Source organism: Pundamilia nyererei, unplaced genomic scaffold (assembly GCF_000239375.1).
Source record: "Pundamilia nyererei isolate P.nyererei 1_Seehausen unplaced genomic scaffold, PunNye1.0 scaffold00004, whole genome shotgun sequence".
NCBI classification, from domain to species: Eukaryota; Metazoa; Chordata; class Actinopteri; order Cichliformes; family Cichlidae; genus Pundamilia; species Pundamilia nyererei.
The window spans coordinates 975,208-991,946 of NW_005187405.1; the positions used below are offsets into that span (position 1 = coordinate 975,208).

The window sequence follows — 16,739 nt, forward strand, 5'->3', positions numbered from 1 at the left end:
CACAATCCAAAGACATGCAAGGATAGGTTAATTGATTAATCCAAATTGCCCATAGGTGTGAATGTGAGCGCGAATGGTTGTCTGTCCCTGTGTGTTATCCCTGCAACAGACTGGCGACCTGTCCAGGGTGCATCTCGCCCTATGACAGCTGGGATCGGCTCCAGCACCCCCGTGACCTTGAGAAGGATAAGCGGAAGCGAATGGATGGATATTTCTTAAAAAGCATTCCATATATACAAAAAAAAAGTATTTGAAAAGCTGCAATTTCACAGCAAAACATATGTCCAAAATTTAGCCACAAAATCAGAGGTGGATGAGAAGAAAACAGACGTGAACAGTAAAGCAGTGAAAATACTGCAACACATGAGGACAATTTAAAGAGCTGGACACAGATTTATAAATTCTTTGTAATGCTGTGGACAAATTTGTGTTTTACTAATGAACAGCTTTTGTTATTTAGATCAGATTTTTAGTTAATATTTGATGGACTGACTCTTTCATACAGCACGTGCTGCTGAATTTTTAAAATGTGCTCCAAAAAAATGTGAACATCAGAATGTGTAGCAGCTGTGTGTATCACTGATGGAGATGTTACTTAGTTTCATAGCACCTGTCTAAAAATGGTTTTATGACTGCTGTCCTGATGTTACCAGCTGATGTGTGAAGTACTGTTATTAAGCCTCAAGCTGGGGATTTTTGTTGTCAGTGTTTTGAAACTGAATGTGATTTGAAATACAGACTGAGGACACTCTATGCTTATGATTCAAAGTGCTCTGATTATCATTCATTCTGACTCGTAGAATGATCCAAATTCACAAAATTGACTTAACTGTTAGTTTGACATCATGTTGAATAGAATATTCAGCTCATAACCCATCAAGGAAATGTTTAATAATGTCATAGATCAAAAAAAGGTGAGGGCCAAAGACTCTTATACAAGCGGAATTTGATTTGCATCCAAAGGAATCGCCTCCTGCTGGCCATTGGAGAGAATGCAGGTTTAAGGCTTTTAAGGCACACTGACTTTTTTTTTCAAACCTAGAAGCTATGTCATCTTTTATTCTGTCTGTGATGATGAGCTGGCCTCCACATTCTCCATATCCCACCCAAATCAAAATTTCCATCTCCAGTTTCACTTGAGAGCAGACTGGAATTCCCAGCGCAAACACAGAGGATCCACACACCACAGAACACCCCAAGAGGTCCCGTGTCCATGTTCACGTGTGTCAGAACCATCTTGTAGCACAGGAAAAATGTGCACAACTTTAGGCAGATAGTTTTAATGTTGCAAATGCTTGTTCCCTCACACTTTCTTAAGTTCAAGGCAAAATCTGAAAAATAATCTGATTTGCTTTCTTGTGTAGCATATAGTCTTGATACAAGTTGGCTTGCTTATGACCACAGGTAACATAATCCAGCCAATAGCAAAAAAGGCTCACTTTTAACATAATCTACTTTCTACTTAAATGCCACAGAAATAAAGTGGGTTCAGTGTACGAGCGGTTAATTTTCTTTTTAATTGTGTTGATGGATTTTCTTCTGCCCAGTGAAGAGATGTGATAAAGATAAAATGTAAAAATGTAAACAAAGCTACTTCTGAAGTAGCTTCCTGTCTTCGTGCTGGTCCCTGTGAACATCCAGATCTGATTTCAGCTTTTATGCTAAGCTAGGCTAACATTGCCCTGTCGGTGCCTTCATGTGACAGATATGAAACTTCAACGGCTGTTCTCATCTCAGCTCTCAACAGTCACAAATTAAATTGTTACATCTCATTTTTCTAATGCATACACACCAAAGTGTATAAACAATTTGCAGTTTTACCAGGAGGGGGTTTGTGTTATGTGTCGGCTGGGAGCACTAACTTCCTGGAGGCTCCGCTGGTTGCCTGGCAACTGCTCGATAATTCCCTAAAATGTCCAGCTTTCACTTTAATACCAAATATTTGGAAAGGCATCTAATTTACATGTTTCTTTTTTACTCCAGTGCTTCCTGGACCACCTACCTGGCATACTGTTTTATCTGCCCCAACAAAAAACAAAAAAAAAACAACCCAAACTTATTTCCTAATAAAAACTCCTGGATGACACCCAGAATCACACCATAGGATTTGAGATGTTTCATGTGCACATTGCGCAGTTATGTTGAACATGTGCAGTATTGGGTGGCTTACTTAAGGAAAGAGGTGGTACATGCCTTCGTCAATCATCAGACCGCGGAAAGGCAAATAAACAAGGTGGTGCTAAATAACGGCATGTGCAGAGTTTGTGCACAAAGAAAGAGGAAATACCTGCTCTTGTTGTCTGCGCTCCAGCTTGAGCTGAATTTAAATGGCACTGCACCGCGTCGGCGGGGTTAAAAAATTCAGACGTTCATTTATCACGACAATGCGCGATGATATCAAAGACAGAATTGCTGAAATGAATTTTCTCAACAGGCCCTGTGATGTGCCATCCTCTCAGATCATTTATTCTGGCTCAAATTTAATTTAGAAAAAAAAAAAAAATGAAAGAATAGCTGTGGCCAGCACCTCCTGCGGTTATGTGATAAGAAAGACTGGAGCATTCATATCAAAGAAATTTCCCCCTCATATATATTGTATTTATCTATGTTTTTTAATCATTTTTTTCCTGCTGAGCCATGAGGCAGACGGGAAATTATCGGGAGGAAGGGGGGGGGGATTTCGCTTGTAATGATGGAATGTACAGTGGCTTTCTGCACGTTCCCACCAAGCACCTCTCATCTGAGGTGACTGAAAAGACCAAATGATGAATACCTGGGAGTTAATCCCCCTCCCCTCCTTCTCTCTGTGTCTTCAGCACAGCAGATGTTTTCCCTTTGACCCACACAAAAGGCTTCTGTTTTTGTTACCAGGCTTGTCCATTCCTCAAAGGTCAGAGGTCAAGCTGGTCTCAGGGCGAAGCTGTCACTGCAAGTCTAAACATTTGACGGCCATCAGAGCGTGATGAAAACAGCATCCCTGCAAAAAAAAAAAAAGGCTACACAGACGCCTCACGACTGCTTTTAAGTAAAGACCTACTTTCCATATGTTGATGCAGTTGAAAGCACACAGTTTAGATCAGTTTAGAGTTTGGTGGGGATGCCTCGGGGAGAGGGATGGCCTAACATGAGACATTTAAAGGTTAACTTAAATAGGTAAAATGTTAACGAACAGTAGTGATTCATGTTTCAACTTGTCTACACAAGCAAACGGTTCAATTAACTGCGCCGTAAACTTAAATTTAAAGGAAAGCTGGCAGCTTAAAGCCAAAAAAGTAACAATCATTTTAAATTTGACAAATAGGTTTTCTGAGCAGAGTTTAAAGACTTGGAAAACTAGTTTCATGTTAGAATTGCATAAGATGATTTACTGAGAATAACCTAGAGTCATCTCTAACCTGAGAGATGGACAATAATCCCATAGAAATGAGACATTTAGGTAGATAGACGTATAGGAAAAAGTCAAACTTTTGCACAGTTTAAATGAAATATTTGAGCCCACATAAAAACATGCCAGATTTTTCCCAAAAGGTTGATTGAGTTCATGTGGCCGTAGCGTTTTCAGTGGGAGAAAGGTTTCGGTACTCGTTCAAGTGTGACTTAATCTGTCTCGGACTGTAGTCACTGGATACGTGAAAACGTTACGTCCACATGAACTGAATCAACCTTTTGGGATTTACATAGCTGGATGATTGTGCATGCATCAAGACCTGCCAGATTTACATGCATGTGTAAACGTAGAGATGTAAAACTGTGTATATTTAGATGTGATTTTAAAGCAAACAAAGCCTCCGTCTAGTGATGGGGTTGTAAAGTCAACTAACAGGCCTTTTTAGCTAGCCATGTCCTCTATTAACCAGCTGCTTGTCAGCATTTGATGTATTCACCAACTCTGACCCCAATCAGGCTGCTTAACCTTGAAGAAAGGATTCAGCTGTGTCTTGTTCACTTGGTTCCTCGGATCCGTAACAAACTTGGACATTTCTTACCTCAGTAAAAGAAGCCACAGCCAGCTATACAAAGACACAGTGTTCGTGTACGAGGCACTGCAATGCTCCGAGTACTTCAGATTCTTCAGTATGTTACAGACTGCTGGTGCTGTTACAATCTATTACTTTTTGTTAAATAAAGCACACTTACATTTTTCTTCTTATGATAGATTTTATTTTGTTTTCAATTTCATTTTTACATATATAAAAGAGCGTCATCAAGGTAATATCAGAGGAAATGGAAAACATAAGATCATCATGGTGGTGCATACTAATGCATGCTTGCCTGCTGTGGTGTGCGATTGTTTAATTATTTATAATTACTGATGTTGGTGCGTGAAAACTCAACATTGAGGGACCCTGGGAAATGGTTTGCTGATCTAGACTGTGCTTAAAATTTTAAAGGGGTTAAATTAGTTCAAGCTATTTTTTCCCTTTAATCTGTGTATCTCATCTCAGAGAGGTGACGTTCATAGATATTTCTGTCACACACACATTATTTTTTAAAGAACAGACTGGGCTAAAAATCACAAGTGCTGTTTATTACAGGTGACCAACCTTTGCTTGGTTGTTGCAAGACTGGATCTACCTGCTGGCAGCTGTCAGTCATATCGGAGTATGAACTCATCAAAAAAGTAGTGTAGTTGAAATGCTCTGATTTTCACTGTTTGCATCACCTCTACATTCATAATTTTCGGCAAACATCAGAAACATTTGACTCTTTCACTTGATGTGAATGTCTATGGAAGCTTTTTCTGCCTGTGGGAATGTTTTGATTTTCATGGGACTGGAAAAAAAAATATATAAAAATTTGCCATTCGTAGGACAAATTTTCAAGCCCCTTACTCTAATTTTGAGATATTAAGTCAAAATGTAGAGATAATAACTTTATTCATGGATGCCAATTTAGATTTTTTTTCTGTTTCTTCAACAAAACTTTCACTGACTTTCTTACACCAATCAAAAGTGTAATACAAGTAACAGGTGTACAGAGGTCCCTCGTTTATGTTGTAAAAATAACCTGCGATAGGTGAAATCTGCGAAGTAGCCAACTTTATTTTTTACAATTATTATAGATGTTTTAAGGCTGTAAAACCCCTCACTACACACTTTGTACACTTTTCTCAGACAGGCATGAACATTTTCACACTTTTCTCTCTTGTTTAAACACCCTCAAAGTTCAAATCTTAGTAGAAAAATATTTCCAGTATCATAGAATAAAACAAAAGATCAAACCTTGTTTTCAGGTCCAGAAGATGGGAATAGAGCAGCTGCCACAGAATTCAACATTAATGAATCAATGGTACGGGAGCAGAGGAAGCAAGAAGAATGAGTTGAGTAAAGTTTGACTTATCTGACTGTTTTGTTTCGCTTAATGCGCCTTATGGTCCGAAAAATACGGTAACTTCTACCTTCCTTTAGCATGTCCAGAAGTCCAATCTTTTCGGCGATGGTTAGCATCCTCTTCTGCCTTTTGGGTGCTACTGTAGGTGCCTTTGAAGGTGCAAAACATTTACAAACATAAAGTACAGCACTTCAGAGTTACACTGCTAGCGATCGAAGATTTATGTAAATTTGACAAGCTGGAGACATGGCATGGAGGAGATTGATTGACAATGGTCTGCAGCCGATCAGGACGTGCTGTAAACAAAAACAAAACAAAAAGCATGCAAAAATAAAATACGCAAAACAGCGAGGCCGCGAAAAGTGAACCGCATCATAGCAACGGACCACTGTACACAGAAGCAGTGCTCAAAAGGTTGGACAAATAAAACAATATTCTATTTCATTTATTTATGTTCAATATGTTAACATGCCAATTTGCATTTTACTTTTATTTTAGCAGTCTTTGAAACTGAGCTAACCCATCAGTTGTTCAACAGCAAAAGAACACATCACAGAAAAACAGCTCAGCTCTCCAACTAAACTAGTGTAGCAGGGGAGCCGTTCTTGCAATGAACATAAAAAAAAGCATTTTTTTTTAAACTTCTCTATTTTTGTTATCTTAAAACTGTTGATAAGTGGGAGCATTTTGCACTTTGAGTAGCGTGACCCTGTTGACCTAAAGAGAATCTCCAAAATGTTTAAACTGCTATTAGATAGTCAGACTTCACTATTTTATGTGTATGCACGTTTGTATCTGTTGTTCTGGCTGCTTGACAGATATTTTTCACAGTCTTGCATTTCTGGATTTCTCGCTGGGAGCGATCACATCCTGCAAGTCCAAAGGTCACACCTCTGCTGCCCCCAGTAGCAGCATTAAAGCGGACAGACACGCTGGCGTTGAAGTGACGAGAATGTAAAATATTCTCATTGTTTTCTGCAAAAAGTGATCTTAAATGTCACACCTGTTGTGTGCGAAATGCTATTCGGGTTCTGTAAATGACAATTTTATTATTGACATTTTTAAAACTGAGAGTTTAGGAAGATGCCATTGACATGTTTTGAAGACAGAACATGTCAGTGGCAGCAATCTGGTGCGCTAATGCTGAACCTGCATGGATAATGGCATACAAGAAGGGCAGTTGGGTGCTGTTAAGGAAGGTCAGACCACTTCCTGTGTGTCACATCCCCCTCTCACTCTCTCCCTGTTTCCTGCCTGTTCCCTGTACTAACCTCTCAAAATAAAGGCCAAAAAAAGGGGAAAAAAAACTAAAAAGTTCAGAATCCAGGGGTTTGAATCCACAAGAGCTCTAAAATATTACTGACAGCATTATTTATAATGCGATAAAGCTACACAAAACACTCAGAAAAAAATGGTTTTAACATTCTTTTAATTGCGTAAATCAACCTGTAATACATCCTCTGACCTGCAATGCCAAATTGAAAATCTCCTGACATCTAACGACAGGGCAATTAATGGGAACTCTTTAAATTTACTGTTTTTCAGATACAAAAAGTATTGATTATCGGCCCTGCTGGGTATCTCATCTCCCTCCACACACACTCCTTTTACAAGCAGCCTTTTATTTGACAAGCCTAATCTTTCTCAACACAAGAAGTGACAATAAGCAGGCACAGAGGCCTAATTAAAGGGACTTTCATTCAAATTAACACACACTCTCTCCCACACAAACCTCTGATGACCCATTAGCTGCACAATGGTTAGGACAATGCTTCTCTATCACACACACACACACACACACACACACATACACACAGTGTTCTGCAGGGGGAGAGCGGTAAAGCTGGATTTAGATTTAGGAATGCAATAAAAGTGCAGATGGGGGTGGGGCTAACCAGCTGCTTGTCAGTAGGGTGGGGTTGGGGGGGAGATACCTTCACAATCTCTAGATAAGACAAGTTGCATATAATGGGATCTCTCAGGGCACTTTCATCTACCCATATCTTCGACTGCGACCCCCATGAAGCTGCGCAGTTTACAAGCAGATTCATCACTTATCTCTTGAAGCTCTTATCCGAGGTTGTCGTCCCTCCTCTCCAACCCTTTTATCGGAATCTGACCCCGGGCTTTTAGCGTGGCAAGGGGCGTGAAAGTCAGCTTGACCTCTCGGGGTAACCTCCGACACAAAACACCGTGTGCAGCAACAAAGCGCTGAAAACAGAGGACCTCTGAGAAATGAGCAGTGACCATTAAATAGTAACCTCTATTTTCTAGCACAATAAAAGTGTTCTCGGGAGAACTGCTCGCATGTACGCGGGATCAAAGAGCACCGTTCACGGCGCAGTGCGCTTTTGCGCTGGGAACTAAAGTTCACCTCGATGCTACCTCGCTTGGCTTCTTAAAAAATAAAGTTTACTGTGATATGAAAGCATGAATCTGAGGGTGCTCTTAAAGACAAAGGCGAAGCAGGAGATTGGCTTGCATGTGTTTGTTGTGGGGCTTCTGGGTAATCTGGTTTTGTCGGGATGGTTTTTGAGGCCTCGGGGTCATGCTCTCTGCATCTCTGAAGACAGACATCCTCCACATTCTTCCTGTGTGTGTGTTTGTGTGCGCACGCTGCCCTACACAGCCCACTCTCTTTGCTCTTTGACTCCAATGGCCATATAAGGCAGCCAGCACCATGGTAACCACAGGGCTTGAATAGCAGTGTCAAATCCCTGGGAGCGCACACACACACACACACACACAGCCCCCTCCCCCTCTGCATACACTCCTGCTCCCCTCCCTCCTTCTCTCTCTCTCTCCGGCTTTGCTTGATCTCTCTTTCTCAAACACACACACACACACACACACACACACAGACACACACACAGACACTTACAAATACGTTGGAGGAAAACAGACAACAGGAAAGAGGGTCGAGGAGAGAGAGAGACAGAAGGTGGGGGGAAAAAAGCAAATGCTGAGAATTTCAGTCTGTGTGTCGAGCTCAGCCATTTCCTTGAATCATAATCTGATTTGTGGACTGTGAAGCCGGAGAGGGAGAGACAGAGGGGTGAGAGGAGCACCCATCTCTGCAACCCCCTCCTTCTGATCGCCTGAGCCATAGGGAAAAGCTTCTCACACACACACACAGAGGCGAAAAGCAGCACACAGGGGCTAGGCCGCAAGTCATTAGTTCTTGGTGGACAAGCACTGACAAAAGGCTGGAGGGAGAAGGCTGCACAGGCGCCTGGAGAGCGACCGCAGGAACTATGGAGGGCTGAGCACACGGACACCCTCTTGTACGCTCTCTTGTTTTTCTGGGTTTTCTCTGTGGAAGCAGGAAGCACAGAGGCTTGTGTCACAACTGAAGCTACAACAAGCTACAACAAGCAAGGAAGAGAGATCACTTCCTTGTGCCGGGGATCTGCTGGTGTGTATTTTGGAAGTGAGTGCAGGCAGTCCACGTCGCCAGGTCTGCTGCCACCGCTGCTGCTTTTGCAGCTGCCCCCAACATCGCTCTGAGGACCGCCGTGACCACCTGAAAGTGTTGCAGCTGCTGCGTGGACATTAACTTGGTTTGCTCAGTGTGGAATGTCTCCATCACGGGTCACAATGCTACTGCTGCTGCTGAGAGGATTACAGCAGGGAGAGAAGAGTTGCCTGCCTTCTCAGGAAGATCTCTAGAGCGACGAGAGGATTTCTTTTTCAGCGAGGGGAGCCACAGACACCACATTACTGTTTGCTCTAAGGTAAGCTTGACATTTTCTCTCAAAGGACTCTACATACACAGAATAGCTGCTACTAGCAAGGGCAAATTCAGTGTTAGGGGTACTTTAAGAGGGGCGGTGAAATGCTCTCCAGGCATGTGCTGAGGCGAGCTATGCTGAGGTCCTTTTTCAGCCATTACTGTTGCTACAGAGACAGGGCTGTACGTGTGTGAGAGGACAAGAGCATGCAGAGCAGCGCGAGACGGGATTCTGCACCTCGTGCCGTTTGCTTGCAAATGATTTTGTGTTTTGCTCTAATTTTGGAGGGTGTGCGCTTAATGTGTGTTTCCTGTGTAAGGTTCCTCGGCTGAGACTATTTTCCTGGGCAGTGCTCGTTGCCCTTAACCATCTCAGGAACTGGTCTGAAGAAGAGGACGAAAACACCAGGCAGGGGCTACGAGCTGGATAAAGACAGAGCACGAGAGACACAAGACACTGAAATCTAATGCATGCAAAACTAAAAGTTGCCACACTGAGACTGTTTCCAGGTCATAGTGGAGTGGGAGGAGACTGATCGCTCTTGTTTTTATTTCGTTCTCCTGCCAAACACACTTCTACTCAAAGGCTTAAAGCCCCCTCCTTTTTTTTAACCCCCTCTCATTGACATCTGCCATCAACCCCAAGGATTGTTTTTCTTTCTGTTCTTTTGTATAATAACCCAGAGACTTCATAAACAACTGAGAGAGGGAGAGGTGGGGGAAAACACACCACACACAGTCTGGACTTTTTTGATATTTATGTTACCTTGACAGCAACCAGAAATCTTGGCTGCCTGTCCCATTTTCCTCTGCGGTGGTTCGGTAACCAAGCGATGGCCATGGTGAGTGGGGGCTGGGGAGATCCCAATGGGGGCACTAACGGGCTGGGGGACAAGGGCTACCTGAGGGGGGAGGAGGAAGACGGTTCTCCCCAGGCGGGAGGCAGCGACATGGAAGCCGGAGAAGATGACAAGGCCTGCGTGGTGGACTGCGTGGTGTGCGGGGATAAATCCAGCGGGAAACACTACGGAGTGTTCACCTGCGAGGGCTGCAAGAGCTTCTTCAAGAGGAGCGTCAGGCGCAACCTCAGCTACACCTGCAGGTGAGGCATTGTGGGTAATTGTTATTTTTTGATTTATTGGTGGGCTGAGCTCGCACAGCGTTGAGAAACCCGCTTAATACAGGATTCTGGAAGGTGAAAGAGGAAATGAGACTAGTTATCGTTAAAAATACGTCCATGTGGGGGGTTTTTTATTTTAAAAAAAAAATTGTAGCCTAAATGAAATATTGAAAAAATAGTTATTATTGGCAAATATAAACTTCCTAAATGTGAGGACTCGCTGCATTTCTTTGTCTTGTTGTACTGGATGTACTACTTTAAGTGCCACAAAACAAACTGCTTTCATGTGGGAAGAACATTTTCTCTATTATCTGTTTTTTTTCTGACTAAATTATTCCCCAAAAATAACAGAAACGTTACTAATCAAATCAGCTATTATTTGTAGCTGATATTTATTATATGTGTTCACTAGATCGCCATTACAATTTTGAAACTAGTGATTATTTTCATTTTTTTTTTAAATCGATCTAAAAAACTCTCCGTGCTCTTCAGCTTGCATGCTTTGCCATGCCAGATATTCTCACTTCAGATTATTTCTGTTCACTTCTGATCAAAAAACTGTCTGAATCCATTAATTAATTACAATCATTTATTTATTTATTTGCTGTTCATTTGACTTATTTAGCCCGTGATAACATTTTTAGCCAATTTTACTTGAATAATAATGAAAGCGTCTGTTGTGCACAGCACACAGCTACATACAGTTAAGCTACATGACTGAACCATGTAGCCATCAGCTCTCTGGGCGCCATCATGTTGTGCGCAGCCTCGTGGAAAATCTAGTTTCATAATGCAATATTAATGTTGAGTAGCTCTGTTAAAAGGAAGTGCTGGCATCAGGCTGTTGACACTAATCTGCAAACAGCTTTTATGCTCATCAGATTTTTTGTTTGTTCTTTTTGAGAGGAAGATAATGGCTGCACATCAGAGCAGAGCAGCTTTTCCACTCGCTGTATGGGGTTTCTTCTTACATTTGTCATCAGGTTTGGCCGCTTTTGATCACATGTCACACAAACTGACGCCCGCAGTAAAGCTGACCGTTATTAACTGTATTACAGGACAGTGTGGTCGATGTATTTTAATACATGTAAATGCAGTATGTAAGAGGTGTGATGTGAGGCAAATGTTTATTAACTTTACGCATCTGTAATGCTGCTCTGCCGCATGTGCTGCAGAATTGCTTGCGATGACATGAGGCCAACTTCATTTTTCCAGACAATCAAATATTTAATGACTTATTATTCATTAATTGACTTTTTTTGGCGGGTTTATTCTCAGATCAAATAGAGAGTGTCAGATCGACCAGCACCACAGGAACCAGTGCCAGTACTGTCGCCTGAAGAAGTGCTTCCGTGTTGGCATGCGCAAAGAAGGTAACTATCCTGTTCCCCAAATTATTTTACCATCCATTCACTTTATAAGAATAAGAAACACTGTGGCAAATGCTGTGATTGTAATTGCACAATAGTGGAAATAGTTCAGCTGAATGAATAAAAGAGGCTACTTTCAGCTGCTCTTGTATTTACAATGGGTCGCCACAGTGGGTAGCTCTGCTTATTTGATTTATATGTTGGATACCCTTCCCTACGTAAACCCCAAAGAACCGGGGATCTTCTGCTTGTTAGGCAAATGTGTAAACCACTACAATATAAAAAAGGGGGAATAAGTGACATTCAGCACTAAGCATCAGAGTCTTCTCGTTATTTCCGTCAGATACTTTTTAAAAAAAAAGAATAAAAACCCATTAAAGTATATTAGTAATTATCTGCTAGTGTGATCTTGCCTTTTCTGTGCTCTGTAGTGCAGAGAATGCCACACATGGTTCTCTAGGTCCTATCATGGCTTAGCAAGCCATGCGTGTCAGCTCAATGCCATGTACTAAGTGGCTTAATCTAGTGCCTGCGTAACAGTGAGTGAGAGGGATACAGGGCTAAGACACCTGCGTCCCAGAGGCTTAAACCTCTGGTTGAAGCTACAGAAATCCTCTGACTTGTTGGCTCAATCAAGAAGAATCCAATATGGGAACTTCACCCTAAGTGGAGGATCAGGCGAGGCCATCAGTAAATGTCCCTCTGACAGATACACAACAACAAACAAATAAATAAATAGTTGTATACAAACACATTTGTTAGGCTTTTTAAAACTGACATCAACATTTAGGAGATTCTAAGCACAGACATCCTCCCTCAGTGTCCCTTCAGTTGGTTTATTCCTTGCAATCACAGATCACAAAGTACGCTAACTACACACATTATGAGTCCCTATAGAAAACGAGAGAGATTCCCTTTGCTCCACTACCTTGACTGAGAGGTCAGAGGTCAGAGTCAGCTAGTGAGCCGCATTCCTACTGTATGTGTGAATTGGGCATATTGATCAAGGACGCTTGAAAAGGGCAGATGCTCATACCGGGAATTAATATCCCCAAATGGAGAGATCTCTACTGGTTTCTACCCTGCTTTGAGCTGAGCTTGATTGTGCATGCTTTCAATGCTGGAGAATAGCTTCCTAATTGAGTCAGGCTTGGTAATCAGAAATGCACTGCTGGCTGAATTCAGTTTTAACTTTTCTTCTCTTTGGTCTTCTCAACCAAATCCCCTCCATCACCTCCCCTTGTCTTTTGCAATTTTCTATTCTGCCCTTTTCTTCTCCAAACCCTTTCCTTTCCTTTCCTTTCCTCTCCTCTCCTCCCCTTTGTCCCCCAACCAAAATACAGCAGTTCAACGCGGTCGCATCCCACCTCAGCCGAGCCTCAGCCCCTCCATCACACCCATAGGTGGCGCCAGTGGCCTTGGAGGCGGCGAGTTCTATAACAACAACAATGGAGGTAGTGGTGGTGGTCAGCCAGTGTCTGAACTTATTTCCCAGCTCCTGAGAGCCGAGCCTTACCCCAACAGTCGCTACGGACACCAGTACAACCAGCAGGCCGGTCCTGATAACGCTATGGGAATAGATAATATCTGTGAACTGGCTGCGCGGTTACTCTTCAGCACAGTGGAGTGGGCGAGGAACATCCCTTATTTCCCTGAGCTGCCTGTGTCCGACCAGGTTAGAGGATTATTTCTAATTAAAAGCCACATATACAGCTTTGACTTTGAAAGACTCTTCCCTCTTTATCAGATTATATTGCAGGAACTGTAAAAGATAAGCAGAATGAACTGAGTAGACATTAAAGTGTTGAGGGGGGGTGTCACTGATTGAGACACTACTAAATCCTCAGGTGGCCCTGCTGAGACTGAGCTGGAGCGAGCTGTTCATCCTCAGCGCGGCGCAGTCTGCCCTGCCGCTCCACATGGCGCCCCTGTTGGCTGCAGCTGGTTTCCACTCCTCGCCCATGTCTGCGGAGCGCGTGGTGTCCTTCATGGATCAGGTGAGGGTGTTCCAGGACCAGGTGGACAAGCTGACCAGGCTACAGGTGGACTCTGCTGAGTACAGCTGTCTCAAGGCCATCGCGCTGTTCTCGCCAGGTGATTAGTGATTCGAGTGGCTAGTAAGAGCAGAAAACGTCTTGCTTGTTGACTTCACCTGCTGTCATTTAGCACTGCTAGATCAACAAAAGAATGGTACAAATCCTCACAGTTAGATGGTGCCTGGCAAACATCCAACAGCTTTATCTTGTAAAAAAGACCCTTCTTCTTCTTTCATGGAGAAAAAACACAAAGAACTGCTGGAAGACTAACAAGCCACTTAGTCCAAGGCATTCATCGAACAATTTACCTCCTATGGCACCATCTCCTGGCTTGTCATTGAAAATGCAGTAATGTTTTAAGTGCTTTGTAATTAGCAGCACCATTGATCAGCATGAGCCCTGAGCTTTTCCTGACTTAAGTCTTACATAAGTGTCTGCCTTAAAGACATAGTTTATAGCGACTGTCACCTCTAAAAGCGATCATTATTTAAAGTAAAACTTTTTTTAAGTGAGGCTTATAAATCATTTTTTGGCCTGAGAGCATCCATAGATGAAGCACTCTGGTTTCACGTGTTTCCCTCTGGGAGGTTTTATTACATTATTTGCTGGGATTTCATCCTTCCTCTAGGCTCATCACGACTCTTTATGTAACCTGCCCACACTATTAAGTAACTGCCTCCTCCCTCCTCCCTCTTAGATGCCTGTGGTCTAACAGACCCAGTACACGTGGAGTCTCTGCAGGAGAAGGCTCAGGTGGCTCTGACAGAGTACGAGAGGATGCAGTACCCGAGTCAGCCTCAGCGCTTCGGCCGCCTCCTCCTGCGCCTGCCCGCCCTGCGTGCCGTTCCTGCCAGCCTCATCTCCCAGCTCTTTTTCATGCGCCTGATAGGAAAGACACCCATTGAGACGCTGATCCGGGACATGCAGCTCTCCGGAAACTCAATCAGCTGGCCGTATGTCCCAGGACAGTAGCTCCCTGACAGACGAGGTCTCCGTCTGGTAATAGTGACGACAAGGACCCACAGGAAACCTCCTGACTCATCACTATCCATCTGTGTGGTTATCAAACTGCAGCGCCAGCTGGCCATCATATGCACTGTACTGTAACCGCTCAATTCCCCCTCATGAACGAGCCCTCAGACTCCACATGGGCCTCCAGAAGAAGAGAGTAGAAGAATAGCATAGCCAGTGCCAAGCTGGAGCTGTCTTGTTGCCAGTGCTGTCGTTCTGGTGCCAGGTCCCAGGCCGGAGACCAGCTCCTCACGCTGGGCTCCGATATGGCCACCACAGCCAGTCATGTCACCACCCACATGTCATAGTGACTAAAGACTCTGCAGTTTCATGTAGAGGGCAGCAGCACCCCACTAGAAATACATTTAGAGAACAAAACTGTCCTGCCAACAAACATCGGAGGAGCAGTGTTTCCCACACCAGGCTCATTTTCCATGGCTCGCCATTTGTGATACAATGACCTTTTTAACCAAATAACTGACAACAGGATGATGAAGTATCACTATTATGGATCAATCTGTGCGCCTCACTGTTGAAGGGAAACTCTTACCTCAACAACGAGGAAGACACTAAGGAGCTCCTGAAAAGGAGCAGAAAGGAGATAAAACCAAGGAAAATTCACCAAAGTCTATCATATCATCCTACGAGATGGTCCTCACACCCAGAAAACGAGATGAGCCGACTTGTGACTGCCTGACCATCGAGTAAACAGTGCATTTAAATTCATCCACAGGGCTCACTGGTGGTGTAGTTGAAGAAGATAAAAAAAAAGGCATAGTAAGATGCGAGCGGACTAATACCTCACTAGACATCAGAATGCTTTAGTCTGATATTTCCTAAACACAAACCTCTGTAAATTTTGTTCACCAGAAACCGCCTTCTTTTTGACAACTGCCTTGTTTTTCAGTACAAATTTGAGACACCTGTGTAACACGAGTCTTAGATCCCCCAAATTGATTTTCAGTCGTTTTGACTCGCTGAATGTTCAGCGTTATTTTGATCAAACATCATTGTTATTATATATACATATATATATAAATATATATTTGTTTTCTTTTTTCACATATGCACTGAGAAACGGCAGACTGACGTCTAAATCCTACTTGAGTTTAGCTGTTTGAAACGATTCTAAAACAACAAGAATTAGCTTGACAAAAACAGCTCTAAGAGTAAATAATCGACACTACCAGTTAAATTCCAGTTTACGCTTCTGGAGATCACGATCTCCCGAAAACTGTATTGAAATATGTACATATATATATTGAGCCCGGCTTTTGTCTTTTCTGCATGTTCAACTGTTATTTTGGATCTCTGCTAAGTTGATACTGTTTTATTTTATGTAATTAAAGTTTCATTTAAACATTAAAGTATTTGCCTTCAATGGTAGCTCCTAAATGTTTCTTCTTTTTTTTTTCCTACCTGTATTTACATGAAAATACCTCTGTCATCTGTTGAGATGTCAAGAAAGAAGCTGAATGCCATTACAACTAATACGACGTAGAGCTGTTCATGCTCTCATCTCTTAGCATCTTGAGTGTGTCTCTGCTGTTTGTGAATGATGTTGTAATTGATGAGGATCTGGTGAAAAGACTGCGCTTGCAGGATATTCAATGCCAAAAGATTATACGGTCTGTCGGGTTAGAAGAAGATGGGATTCCCCGGTCCACATGAATTTACCTCACATGGGTATTTCAAGAGGCGGGTTTACAAAATCAGGACTATTTTAGGTATTTTTAAGGAAATGACAAAAAACGCACTCCAAACTCAGCACGATTCAGCAGTTAGCAATTTAAGAAACCAGAGAGGAAGGGTGCAACTCCTGCTTCTTGATTTGCCGCTGGGCCATTTTGGAAGTTCTTTGCATATTCTTCCCTCAGTCTACAATTCACACAACCACGCCGTAGAGGCAGGGGAACAATATTGTTAATGTTTTCTTATCTTTGTGTTACTGAGTTCTTAAGATTTAAAATTTCATGTGTATGGCAACGCTATTAAAAGAATCAAACGATGACGATGTGTCTTTTGTTATGGTTTTTTTTAACTTCTTGAATAATGTGTTGTAATTTCATCTGTATGAAGAATGCCAAATAAACACTGCAACATGTACTGCAAGTTTGCTGTTGAAAGTAGTTTTGTATGAC

The 16,739-nt window shown here is 42.6% G+C and overlaps 1 protein-coding gene across 1 annotated transcript; it reads left to right on the top strand.

Annotated features, from left to right (window-relative positions):
* Nucleotides 1–8,170: 8,170 nt before the first annotated feature.
* On the top strand, nucleotides 8,171–16,704 carry nr2f6a (nuclear receptor subfamily 2, group F, member 6a). Its single transcript, XM_005721042.1, has 6 exons — nucleotides 8,171–9,065; nucleotides 9,382–10,163; nucleotides 11,460–11,554; nucleotides 12,895–13,226; nucleotides 13,399–13,645; nucleotides 14,285–16,704. Exons 2-6 carry the CDS (start codon nucleotides 9,895–9,897, stop codon nucleotides 14,557–14,559), a joined length of 1,218 nt encoding a protein of 405 aa, XP_005721099.1. The 5' UTR covers nucleotides 8,171–9,065; nucleotides 9,382–9,894; the 3' UTR covers nucleotides 14,560–16,704.
* Nucleotides 16,705–16,739: the final 35 nt, after the last annotated feature.

Coding starts and splice junctions, on each gene's coding strand:
- nr2f6a (XM_005721042.1), top strand. CDS start 9,895: ATGGCCATGGTGAGTGGGGGCTGGGGAGATCCCAATGGGGGCACTAAC. Junction 10,164..11,459: donor AACCTCAGCTACACCTGCAG/GTGAGGCATTGT, acceptor GTTTATTCTCAG/ATCAAATAGAGAGTGTCAGA. Junction 13,646..14,284: donor CATCGCGCTGTTCTCGCCAG/GTGATTAGTGAT, acceptor CCTCCCTCTTAG/ATGCCTGTGGTCTAACAGAC.